This window comes from Sciurus carolinensis, chromosome 6 (genome assembly GCF_902686445.1).
Source record: "Sciurus carolinensis chromosome 6, mSciCar1.2, whole genome shotgun sequence".
NCBI lineage: Eukaryota > Metazoa > Chordata > Mammalia > Rodentia > Sciuridae > Sciurus > Sciurus carolinensis.
The window spans coordinates 9,378,763-9,391,107 of NC_062218.1; the positions used below are offsets into that span (position 1 = coordinate 9,378,763).

A 12,345-nucleotide genomic window follows, 5' to 3' on the forward strand; every position below is an offset into this window, starting at 1 on the left:
TACTGTTTACTTTCAATATTCTTTAAGCTTTCAATTTGCAAAGACGACATCTAACGCATCGTTCATTAAAATGGTCTGCTTGCAATAAAAATAGAACAAAGAAGCACCTAGTGTCAGAGCCAAGAGATGAAAAATCAAGCTCCTTTGGCATCCAGAGAAAAGTTTTCCTCTTCCCTCAGTTTGAAATTCCTTTCTCTGAGAATTTCAAAACTCATTCCCAAACTTCAGGTGCTTTTTAAAATGTCTCCACCTCCAGGCAGCCTGCCCAGATGCCTGATTGCCAAGGGAAAATTGACCTACTCTGCCATGCTACCTTTACACTCTGAAAGACCCAAATTCCAAGGAATTTTAATTGTTGAACAGAGGTTCTGTGCACAGCAAGAGGAAACTGGGAAGGAGGAACACAATAAAAACAGAGGTTGCGGACACTTAAGGAACAGAACAGAAGAATATTGCATTCAGAGGTAGGAGGGCCTAGAGATCAGGGATTTCTTGCTGTGCAGGAAAAGAAAAGCTGCAGTCAGTGAGGAAGAAGAGCATTAGGGCTGGACAGGAAGGCGTGTATTTCAGACCTACTAAGAAAAGCACTTGTCGGAACTTAGTAAGTACATAGGAAGCAAAGGAGCGTGGAAAGGTCTCATCCCTGGGAGGGTGATTCCCTCCACACTGCAGTGGCTGCCGGGAGACTTCTGCAACACAGAGCGCCTTCTTTCCAGGTACCACAGCAGACAGCATGCAGGCAGGGGAGGGTTTCTGTTTCTGCACATCTTCAGAGGGCTTACTCAGACTTGCTGATTCTGGTCTGCTCAAGTTGGACATCTGTCCTGAACATGACTAATAGGAAATGAACGAGGATGGAAAGCAGGAACTGTCATCTGTGCATTCAGAGGGGTGAGTGCAGGAGGGGTGTGCGCGGGCGCTTGATGTCTGGGGAGGGGCAGGCTTCCTTCTTCAGCTACGGAGTTGGAGGAGAAGGTGATTCATGCACTGTTGTGAGAAAGGGACTCCGCTGGATTCTAAGAGGACCTGATGCACTCTGTCTCTCTAGATCTTTAAAAAGTTCCCAGAAATGACTGGGTATGGGAATTTTGATTCTAAGTAAATGAAACTTTAGGACAGAGCAGCCATCAAAATCATCAGTAGAGGAAGCCAGAGCCTGGAAGACAAGGGGATGTCTGGTGGATTATTTTACCACTAACAAGAAACCCATAACAACAACAACGAAATCAGGTAGTAGAGTTGGGCAGCATCTCATTCAGGAGCCAAAGGGATGTTTTTGAGGATGCTAATTCAGGAAAACCAAAAGAATAAAATATAAACTTACAAACGGAGATGCACAAGTTCAAGACTGAGATCTCAAGAGCAGCTTTGGTTAAATTGACGCTTGTTAGGAGGTACAGTTACATTATTTACCCTTAGGTTAAATTGATTTTTTCTCAAAATGATTTAAAAACACTTCTTATGTAGGCCATGAAAAATGAGCAGACCAGGATTCACACGCATCTATCACCGATGAGCAATTTGCATTCATTGCTACCCTCTCGCTACCTGCTCTTTGTGGAAGGTTAAAAATGATTTGAAGGTTATTATTTTTTTTTAAATGAGAGTAAATTATTTGAGCAAATAAAGAGAAAGGGAACATATTTTATAGAAGATATTAGGAAAGGATAAAGGAAATAAGTTGTGGTGATTATATCAAAGCAGTTATTATAAATTACAAAATCAATGAGAAAAACTTGATTATTTGTAAGATTATTGACCTAATTTAAATCTGTTCAGAACACTTTAGTCCTATCTAACCACAAATTCACTCTGAAGGAAAAAAATATGGGACTTTGCTTAAACTGTGCCACTAATCAGCTTCATTTATAGCAGCAGTTTCTTTTTTATGGATTCTAGAAGAACTTATCAATTTACAAACTTACTTGGAGTAAGAGGTGGCTGGTGGTGGTAAAGGAGTTGTTTTCTCCTGAGCTTCATTAGTGACTTATAAAGCTCATTTGGAGGAGTTTCACTGAGGAGGTTGCCTGAAAATAGTGGTTCGCCCATTTACCATTCCAAAAATTAACTGAGGGGAAAGCTCCAGGGGCTTGTTATGCGAGGAAGCTTACCATCAATATGGATGTTCTCTGAGCAGGTGTGCTTTTAAATTTCATTTCTGTGTCTCTGTCTCCAGAATACCTATTTCATCTGATCAGTTGCTTTCCATGCATAATGCTTTTGTGGAAATTAAAACTTTAATGGTCCCAGGAACATAGAATTACCCATTTGGATTTTAAATTGATTTAGATTCGACCAATGCTATTGACTTAATTAGTATGATTTTTCAAGTTTGACTATCTGAAATGAATAAAGTTAAGACTGGTCATGTGCTGACAATATGGAGCAACTGTTTCTTTAGATCTGTATTCAATGGTGGGCACTGAGCAAAAAAGGCTGTTTTCAGAAAAGACAAATATCAAACATGTAACTCTAGTTCAAAATGTGCAACTGAAGAATTTTATGGGGCATGGGGTTATAGGTGATCATAAAATGATATTTTTATAGCTCATTACAGTTTCCCAACTATTTGTCTTCAGACTATTGATCATTAAAAAATTAACAGTGCAGAGAAGAAAAATCTTTATATATTTCTTTGTAAATAAGCTAATGAAGATAGATTGATATTCTCATTCTTGATAATTATTGGAAGAAACAGAAAAGTAATACAAATCTGTCTTGAAGAAAACAAAACTTAGAAGCTAACTCTAGAAAATGCCACAGTTGATTGATGGGATGCCATGAGTTCACAAAGCAGTTGCGGATTTGGCTCTGAGGACACTTTCTCCCCCACATCTGCATGACTTGCTTGTGCACTTAATCACATTTTACTTATGTGTCCTGAACACACATCTTTTTACAGTGAAGACTTTCCTGGTCCTTTCATGTTTATTCTAGTGGTTCTCAAAACTCCCTGTCTTAGACCCCTTTCAGACTCTTCGAAATTATTGAGGATCCCTGAGAGCTTTTATCAATTCGAGTTATACATAATGCTATTTCCTGGAAATCTTTAAAACGGAAGAATAGGCAGCACCTGTTCCCTGAGTTGTCGGAGCACACTGGTGCCCTCACTCACCATGGGTTCTCTCAAGAACACACCTGAGCATTTGCTTGAGAAAAAGCAAGAGATAAGCAACTTCAATATTGTGAAGACCCTTTGATTTTTGAGGGTCCCTGAAAGATTCTTGGGTACCTCCTCACATTTATGTTCTGGTCACCTATGGTGCCTTGGCAATTTCAAAACCAGGAAATTTCCACCAGAGACTAGTTTTAGTGCTTGATCCCAGATGATGTGTCTAATGAGAACTTTGCATAGCTCTCTTCTATGCAGGCGATCGATAAAGTGCTCTTTTTCCTGTTTGCCTTTGATTATTCCTTCAATTCCCAGTTTTGTCCCTAAACTGGTGACCTCTTTAGAGAAGGCATAACATGCTTCTTAAATGTCCCTGTGATAGAAGGAAATCTAAGTGAAATCTAAGAAAAAGAAATTGAACATTTTAGCTGAAAACCAGGTAGAGACACTATCTGAAGGAGAAGAGAATTGAAGTTCCCTGGAGGGTTTTCTTTCTTTCTATGAGTTATCTTTGTGTTTTGCTCCTGTCTTCCACTTTTTTTCCTCCACCACTAACTTCCCATTGGCCTCAAACAGCAAAGGTGGCTGGGCAAGAGAACACCAGTGAATTGCAACAGAATCAAGTGGATGCATAAAGCCTCAGGCAACCCTAGACCTGGGTACAGTGACTAACTTCTGGAAGGACCATCATCAGGTCTGGATTTTACATGCCTGGATTGAAGCATAATCATATGGATTAATATGGATATCCATAATCAAATGGATAATGGAAGGAGCAATCTGAGGATCAGACAACTAATTCAAATAGACACAGTTCCAGGATGAGGGATCACCAGAGGTTAGGTGACAGTCTGTGGCTACTCAGGGAGTGAGGGAACTTGAATCCAGGGCTTCTACTCTTTTCAGAAGGTTTTCCATTCTACTGGGTCAATCTGAGAACACATCTTCCAACACAACAGAAATCAAAGCAAACAAACCAGCCCGTTTCCCCTGGCAATGATTTGTATATTTTGATCAATTTGATTCATATGCTTCTCATTTTGATTACTATAATCTTTATAAAAACCTTATATACTTAGACTACTTCTGCATCCTTGGGTGTTATACTTAATAAGAATTACGAAAACAGGCACTTCACAGGAAGTCTCTCACTTTCAATATTATTATTACATAGGAGTACATGGAGTAATATTTTATAGCACTTTAATAACCTGATCTTTCAGAGTTTCTGTGACTTAAGAATATTCACAATTAAATGAAAGTGACAGTCCATAGATCTACAGTGAATAATATATTTATTTCTACCAAACTACATATGCTTATTCTATTTGGAGTCTACCTGCTCAGAAGGTAACTCACACAATTGACTTCTGATATTTTAATAGATTTTGGTTTAATAATCAAAACAATGCAGTTTTTTGTCATAATATTTATAGTATAATCAGCTCCCAAAATTTTCTTCCTACTGAATGATGACATTATCAAAAATATGGTAGAACTTCAATTTATTAATATGTCACAGAAAGAAATAATTACCATTTGAAATATAATATTAAACACTTAATTTCTGGCTAAATATGTCAAGCTGTTCTTCATATTTATGATTTTTCCCTGTTTCTGATCATTTTTCCCTATTTCTGTTACTTATTGGCCAAAATACAATCATGCTTATCTCTGAATTTGTATCTCCAAAGATGCATGTACTAAAATAAATTACGTGATCTGTGTCAGGTGAGGCCAACTTATGCATTATGTGAGAAGCTGATGGGTCTGGGTTTCTGTCAGAACACTGTCTTTTGTTGTGAGTTTTGTTTTGTTTCAGCAAAACAACTGCAATTTCTGAAAACATTCTCCTAGTGACTTGGTGACACATATTTGTTAGAACTGAAATTACACAGCCGGCAGTCATGAAACTGTGTTGGGGTGCCAAAGGCTGTCTACACGATTTACATACTGTTAGGATGCCATTTTTAAAAAGCACAAAGTACAGCAAAACCTTTATAGATGTGTGACCCCATAAAGTCAGTGGAGCAGAGCACTTGCCTGAGGGTCCAGAAGACAGGGTTACTATGCTTCAAAATTTATTTTAATCGGAACTTGGAACAGCAAAAGCTTTAATTACAACAAATTAAATACCTTGTGCTTAGGGACTGAGATTGCTTTTAGTATTTTCTTTCCAGGTTTGATTTAGACGTATTTAGCATTGTTTAGTCCCTTGAGTTAGGATTAAGGGACTGGTTCTCAAGGGCAGGGTGCCAGGTCCCATTTAGCATGAGCTGGTTCATGACTATTCCAGCTAATGAGCCACTGATTGAATAATCACAAGGGACCGGCAGCAACTGATGGGCTTTCTCTAATTAGATGGAAAGTGTCAAGGAGCCACTACATACATATCTATTTGCTGTGCCTCCAAACCAAGGCCACACGTGGTGCATGGTTCTCCTCTTTAGCAGAGATGGGTGCTGCTTAATCTCTTCACTTGCCATTTCCCTCTCTGCCTGTCCTCTCAAGGACAACCTGCTCCCTGGCCTCTGCTTGGTTTGGCCAATAGGAGGCACAGGAAGAAACCGAGGGGGCAAAAAGGAAGGGCATTAGGAGAGTCTTTTCCCTGTTTTTCCACCTTGCCCAACTCTGTGAGTACCAGGTGTGAAGGTGGTGAGGGCTTTTCTTGTCATTGTCAACCTTCACGTGTCTCAACAGGCACTGTGTTCCCTTAGTTTCACCCACTTCTGTTCCTTAATTCAATTATCTTCCGTTTTTTTTTAGTGTGTTCGTGTGTGTGTGTGTGTGTGTGTGTGTGTGTGTGTGTGCGTGTAGACTCTATATATCCCATCTGGACTCTCACTGATGCCCAGAGCAATTGGGATTTTTATTTTATGACCTTATGAACACTTACAATTGGCAATATGGATCTCCAAAATGATGGCTATCTACCCAATATTTTCAAATTAATTCTCTAAATTTTACTCAGCGACTTCATTCTGAAAGTGACAGTGAGAGAGTTGAGAACGTTTCTGAAGGATAACCACCTTCTCTATTTGGCTGGTTCCCAAGCCCCGTGCATGAAGTTTTGGGGTGGGACTTTGATTTCAGTTTCTTTTTGTTTATATGTTTGTTTCTTTTCCTTTCTTTAAACCAGGATGTAAGAGTTTATGAAAAGAAAGATTAACAAGTCTTATCAATCTTCAAGTAATTCTACATATAATAATTTAAAATAACTCATTTTTCTGAAAAACAGAAATTGGACTGTTACCACCTAAAAAGCTCTACCTGAGCATTTGACTTCCCTGTGATGAAGGTACAGCATTTGAGATGACTATTGTTTGTTGGTTTTGCAGGACTGGGGACCCAAGCAGGGCCCCAAACCTCTAAGGCAAACATTTCACCACTGAGCTACACCCCAGCACTACAGGTGACTTTTGAATTCAAATTATGGGGGAAAAAAGTAAAAGCTAAGATCCTCTCCAATTTCCTCAGGTGTAGCAGAGCTTCTCACCTAGGAAAGCTTGGGGCTATCTTTTGGCTTACAATAAAATAATTCACATATTTATCTGTTCTGTTTATTTATTTTTATGGCATTTATTTATATTTTCTATTTTATTTTACATTACCTTGTCTTTGAATTTACTTTTATCATTTCATATTCTTGATTTTTTAAAAAAATTATTTAGTTCTTTATAAAATTTCCCAAAATAAACACATTCCTTTATTTTTGCCTTACTTTTTAAATAACGAAGTTTGGATTTCCTCTGAGTTTAGTTTTCAAAACATCTTTAAAATTTTTTATTTTTAAAGACTGCATTTTGATGCATTGTACACAAATGGGGTACATCATTTCATTTCCATGGTTGTGCACCATGTAGATTCATACCATTCATGTAATCATACATGAACATAGGGTAACGATGTCTGTCTCACTCTACCATCTTTCATACCTTTCCCCCTCCCCTTCTCATTTCCCTCTACATAATCCAAAGTTCCTCCATTCTTCTCTTACCCCCAAATTCAGTTTTTATTATAAAATACTCCTGTTTTATTTGCATTCTCAATGGCGTACAATTTCTTTTTTGCTTTTAATTCAGTAGATATCCAGAAGTATATTTTCTGGTCTTAATTACATTTTTACTTAACATTTTATTATTTGCTTTTAATTCTAGTGTACTATTATCAAATAGTATAGCCTTTCTATGTAATTGTCTTTATCTTCCAGGATCTGATCACTTTTTGTCAATATTCCCTGGGCATGTATAAATAAATTAATACCTTTCAATGAATAAAATTTGAAATTTATTTAATACATTGATGTGTTAATTTTAAGTTCCAACTCTGTGGCTTTCTCTTGTAGCATTATTTCTGAATGAGCATTGACGTGTCCACAGCAATGTTTTCCATCAGCTTTTCTAGCTTTTTTGTAGGAATTCAGGTTCTCTGCTGTTTGGAGCATTTGGGCTCCTTAGTTCTATCCCATCCTTAGAGGTTAATACGGTCTCACTGCCTAGCTCTTCTCTGTCTCTGGTCATGCTCTGATACTTTCCAATATACCTCACAATATTCTTCCAGTTTCATCCACTCTTTGCATTCATTGTATTTGCTGGCACTGCTTTGTCTAGTCTTTTAATTTCAACATTTATTTCACTAAATGTGTTTCTTATAAACATCACATAAGTATTTTATCTTTATTTACTACAAATTGGAATTATTATCCTTATTAGAGAATTTAGTGTGCTTATAAGTAATTAGGTTGATAAACTTGTCTTATCCCTTCTATTTTAATTTGTTTCTGTCTTATTTTATTTTTTCATTCTTTTTCTCTGTAATTTCCATGTATTAAAGGTTATAACTTCTCCTAAACTCAAAATTGAGAATGCTACTCTAGTATTATATGAAGAGTGATATTCACTATCTTGCCTCCTTCCCTGCAAGACCTACTATTCTATCTCTGCTTTTTCTACTTTCTAGGTTCAAATATTGATTAAATGACTTTTAACTACAGCTGGAAACATATTTATGACTCTGGGGGAGAAGTAGCAATTCTACATTTTAAATATAAAATACAGAAAACAACTATAATAACAACCATTCTTCTTACTTTAGGAGTTCTATTAAGAGGGTGGATATGGGTTTAAAAATAAATCTGGATATCCACAGTGTTGTTATCCAAAGAATAGTGGTGGTATAATGATTACAGAGAGGATCTAATATGTAAATTAAATGGTTTTCAAGATAACTGTGCTATCTCAATCTTATAGCTTCCTTTTATATGGAACCTTGAAATGCATTAGAGTCAATTTTAATTTTTTAAAGTTAAGGAATAAAAAGGTTGACTAATTTTTGATGTCAAAATTATGAAAGCCTGAGATAGTTAAATTATTTACTTTTTAGTCTTTTGTGGGATCTTGTTAAAATATGTTGAGAGAATTTTACAATTTATTAAAAAGAAGACATTTCAATTCCTCACATTTTTATTTCTAAGCTTCAACTCTGGTTGAAAAATATTAAATGAAGATAAAGAAATATTTAAATATTCTATTGAAGTTAATATAGTAATGCAAGACTAAGTGTGAGTGTAAGAAGTTACTGCATATTACATTATTTTAATACTATTTAACACTATCCATTACACCAATTTATATCTATTTTGTTACGTAACTGCAGATTTTTAAGGTCTCTACCAACAATGATCTGTATGAATAAACCATGTACGACAGTTGATTTTAAGTCAGACTTTGTGTTGGTTAAACAAACATGCGAGTTCATTAAACATGCTAGTCTTGATGCTGAAAATCTGGTGAAAAATCTAGAAGTCAATGACTGAGTTAATAGTTTATAGTCCAATGGGAGTCAGGATGGGGCAACTCAGGCAGGGAATTGAGAGTGGAAGGAATTGGATAAAACAATATAAAGATATCTTGAAGTGCTTATCATGTATGGTGCAGGATGCAATTACATCGGAAAGCACTATGGCGCATGCGCCGTGAGATGCAAGTCTTCCACTGTAACCGCCCTGTGACTTACTTTCGCTGGTGGAGTAGTCCTGCGGGTCCAGTATTCCCGACTCCTGCAGTGATCGAATGCAGGAGTCCACCAGCTCCAGACCTGTCGTAAGTTCATCTTCGATATCTTTTTGACCATCTGAAATAAGACATTTTAAGATGATGAATCAGTACGGGATATGTTAACACTAAAAGCTTTAGGTTACAACTTAATCATCAGAAGCATCCTAACAAATAGTCATCTCCATGAAGTTGTCATTTGATAAAACTTGTAATGGACGGCCAGCACTAATGCCAAGGCCAGCCAATTCCAACTATCCCTGGAGAACATGAAGTGACCAGAGAACAAGGAGAACTTAGCTCCCCACTTGTTCACCACAGCAGATTCCCTGCAATTGTTATTGTCACGTTTCCCATTTACTGTGCACGGAAGTAAGCGCAAGGACCCACCACGAGCTCATACTTTACCTTGTGGCTGCCAATGAAACTGCTCTTCTGCTGAACTGCAAAAAAGAGAACACACAGGTATAACGCCAGGATTAGAAAAGAAAGGCCCCAAACTGCAAGTCACAAAGGCTCCACAGAGCAGTACAGTGGTTCCATGATACTGCCTTTAATTCCTCACTGAGAAAAGTGATATAATTGGTCCATTTGCCATATATCTTTTTTTGATTGACAGGTACTAGCATGCTGTAAATGGACATTGTACAGTAATTTCCACAAGAACAGCTCATTTTATAAAACAAATCTCAATCCATTAAACTTGTTCCTTATAATAACTTCTGCATACATGCAGTCTTGCACAATTTTAGTTATTTTAAAATATAAGTCTGAATAAGATTTTATATATATAGACTTTGTAAAGCAGCCCAATGAAGAAATAACTATCTCTTCTTTTATTACAAAGAAGATAAAATAAATCTTCTCCTTTACTTTGACATTCCCTATGAACATTTCCTTTCAGTCGATTATTACAGTTTAAATTGTGTCATTTAAAAATAATAACACTTTTCCACCAACTGAATATACATTTCTGACTTTCTCACTTGACAATACATCTATAAAATAATGCAGCATAAAGAGTTGTTCATATATTTCCTATGCCAATCATATTGTACAGAGTGGCAACAGATTGATTTTGAATAATTTATTAAATACAAAATAGATAAATAAATTTAAAGCTTCTAAATGTGAACGATTTTCATTGTATGTGTGGACTTTTCTTACCTACTCACTTTTTTTATGTCAATAACTTGCAAGAAAGCTAATGTCAATTACTGAACAGATATCATTTTGAGAATGATTTTCTACCCTTATTTCACCAGATTTTTTGCCTCTGATCTAGCAGCTTCTGTGAATAGCTCATCAGTTCCTGAACAGCAAGTGGAGTTTAGGTCTTTAATCTGTACCTCAGAGGTGGCTTCTGAATCCATTTATAAGAGAAAAAGCGATTTCAGGTATAAATCAATGTTCAGAAAAGCCATGATTGATGTAGATGAATACAAGAATAGTCCCTTAAGAAACATATGACTTTTATAGTGTGTCTTGTTCCTGAGTCAACCCACATTAGCAAACTTGAAAATGGTTTTGCAATAAAAGATATATACAGAATTGCTATGAAAAAATGATAACTTGGTAAATTCAGTCCCTTGCATCTCTCTTTCTTGCATTGGAAAGGTAAAACATTATATAAAAGCAACATCTAACTACAGTTAAACCCTTAAAATAGAACTAAAATCCTAAAATCGATATGTTAATTTTTTTTAAAGCAGGTTCTCTTAGTAAGTGACATTTAACATTAATCAATCTCATCTTAAAATCCAAGAAACATCACCATAAGTCTAAACCATAGTCATTCTAGCTACTTTAATACTGTCAGTAGCTGATTAACCATTATTTTTAAGTGATGCAAATTTTGATATCAATCCCAATGGTCATTTGCAGGAGGAACATTAATTCTGAGTATTTCCAAATGGTTACTTCTGTCAGAAATGTTTGCAGCGCTTCTTAAATATGTGTATTTTAGGCCTCACCAGAAACCCACAGAATCAGAAAATCTTCAGGTGGGGCTGGCAATCAGCACTAGTAAAGAGCTTCTGTGATAACCCTTATGTTCTGTTATGTTTGAAAAACAGTAGATACTGTTTCCATTAAAGATGCACTATGAATTTAAAGCTGTTCCACTACTTTAGTCTTCCATTTTTTAAGGCTGATCAAGCTCTCTGAGTGGTACAGCATTCTAAGCTTGCATATGCCATGGATTTGCATGGGGGTGGGATCTTCTTTCTTATTGTAGTGTGCTGTATGGTGTTCTTCTTTCCCTTACACATGAGTGTACACAGAAACCTTGAACCTAATCAAGGGTAACTTACTTGGAAAAAGTTTTTGAAATGTAATTAAGTTAATGATCTTCAGATGAGGTCATTCTGGATCATTTAGGAGGGCTCTAAATCTAAAGACAAATGTTCTCATACGAGAGAGAAGACACGAAGACCAAGGGAGGCAGAGGGTGGAGCCATCCAGCCTCAAGCTGAGGATTGTTGAAGCCTTCAGAACCTGGAATGAATGGTACCCAAGGCACCCCCCCTTGTGCCTTCATAGGAACATAGCCCTGCTGATGACCTGGGTTTGAACTCCTGGTCTCTAAAACTGTGAGAAAATAAAACTTTAAGCACCCAATTGTGGTAATTTGTTAAGGCAACCCCTGGAAACTGATAAAAGAATGCTCTTATATAATATCCTCCAGGATTTGCTACCATCTCTATACTACTACCTGCCTTTATCACCACAGCTACTTACTGCTAAGTGCTTCCTGTATACCACAGCTCTGCCATTTTACACCAGCATAACCCTTTTAGAGATGAGGCTCAGTGATGTTGAGTAACTTGACTGCATGGCTCATTAGGAATTCAACAGGGATTTGAATGAATCTGACCAACTATAAAACTAATTTCTCTTTCATGGTCCAACATCATGGAGGGACATACTTTAGCTCCCAGTCATCTAGAGCAGTACCCGTGAGCCAGTCAACAGAAGCCGCTCCAGGGCTCAGCAAAATCCTGCTGTCCTTTGCTTCCAGCCACACTAGGGCCCACACTGCCCACCCCTTGCATGAAGATAAGGTCATGTGAGACCCTGTGGGAGGCAGTAACAGGAATCACTTCCTGCCCAAGCACAGAGGGCAGGATTGAGGTTTTCCTGTTGTCTGTCCTCTGAGGCCTAGGATGGGTCCTTGAGTCA

The 12,345-nt window shown here is 37.1% G+C and overlaps 1 protein-coding gene across 4 annotated transcripts in view; it reads right to left on the minus strand.

Annotated features, from left to right (window-relative positions):
- Positions 1-12,345, minus strand: part of Ctnnd2 (catenin delta 2) — an 856,033-nt gene that overhangs the window by 394,207 nt on the left and 449,481 nt on the right. For all 4 annotated transcript variants that reach the window (XM_047555397.1, XM_047555396.1, XM_047555400.1 and 1 more), the window contains 2 exons: positions 9,574-9,608; positions 9,128-9,244 (listed from right to left, as the gene is read on the minus strand). In XM_047555397.1, coding sequence (XP_047411353.1) covers positions 9,128-9,244; positions 9,574-9,608 — 152 coding nt within the window. The remainder of the gene's footprint in view (positions 1-9,127; positions 9,245-9,573; positions 9,609-12,345) is intronic.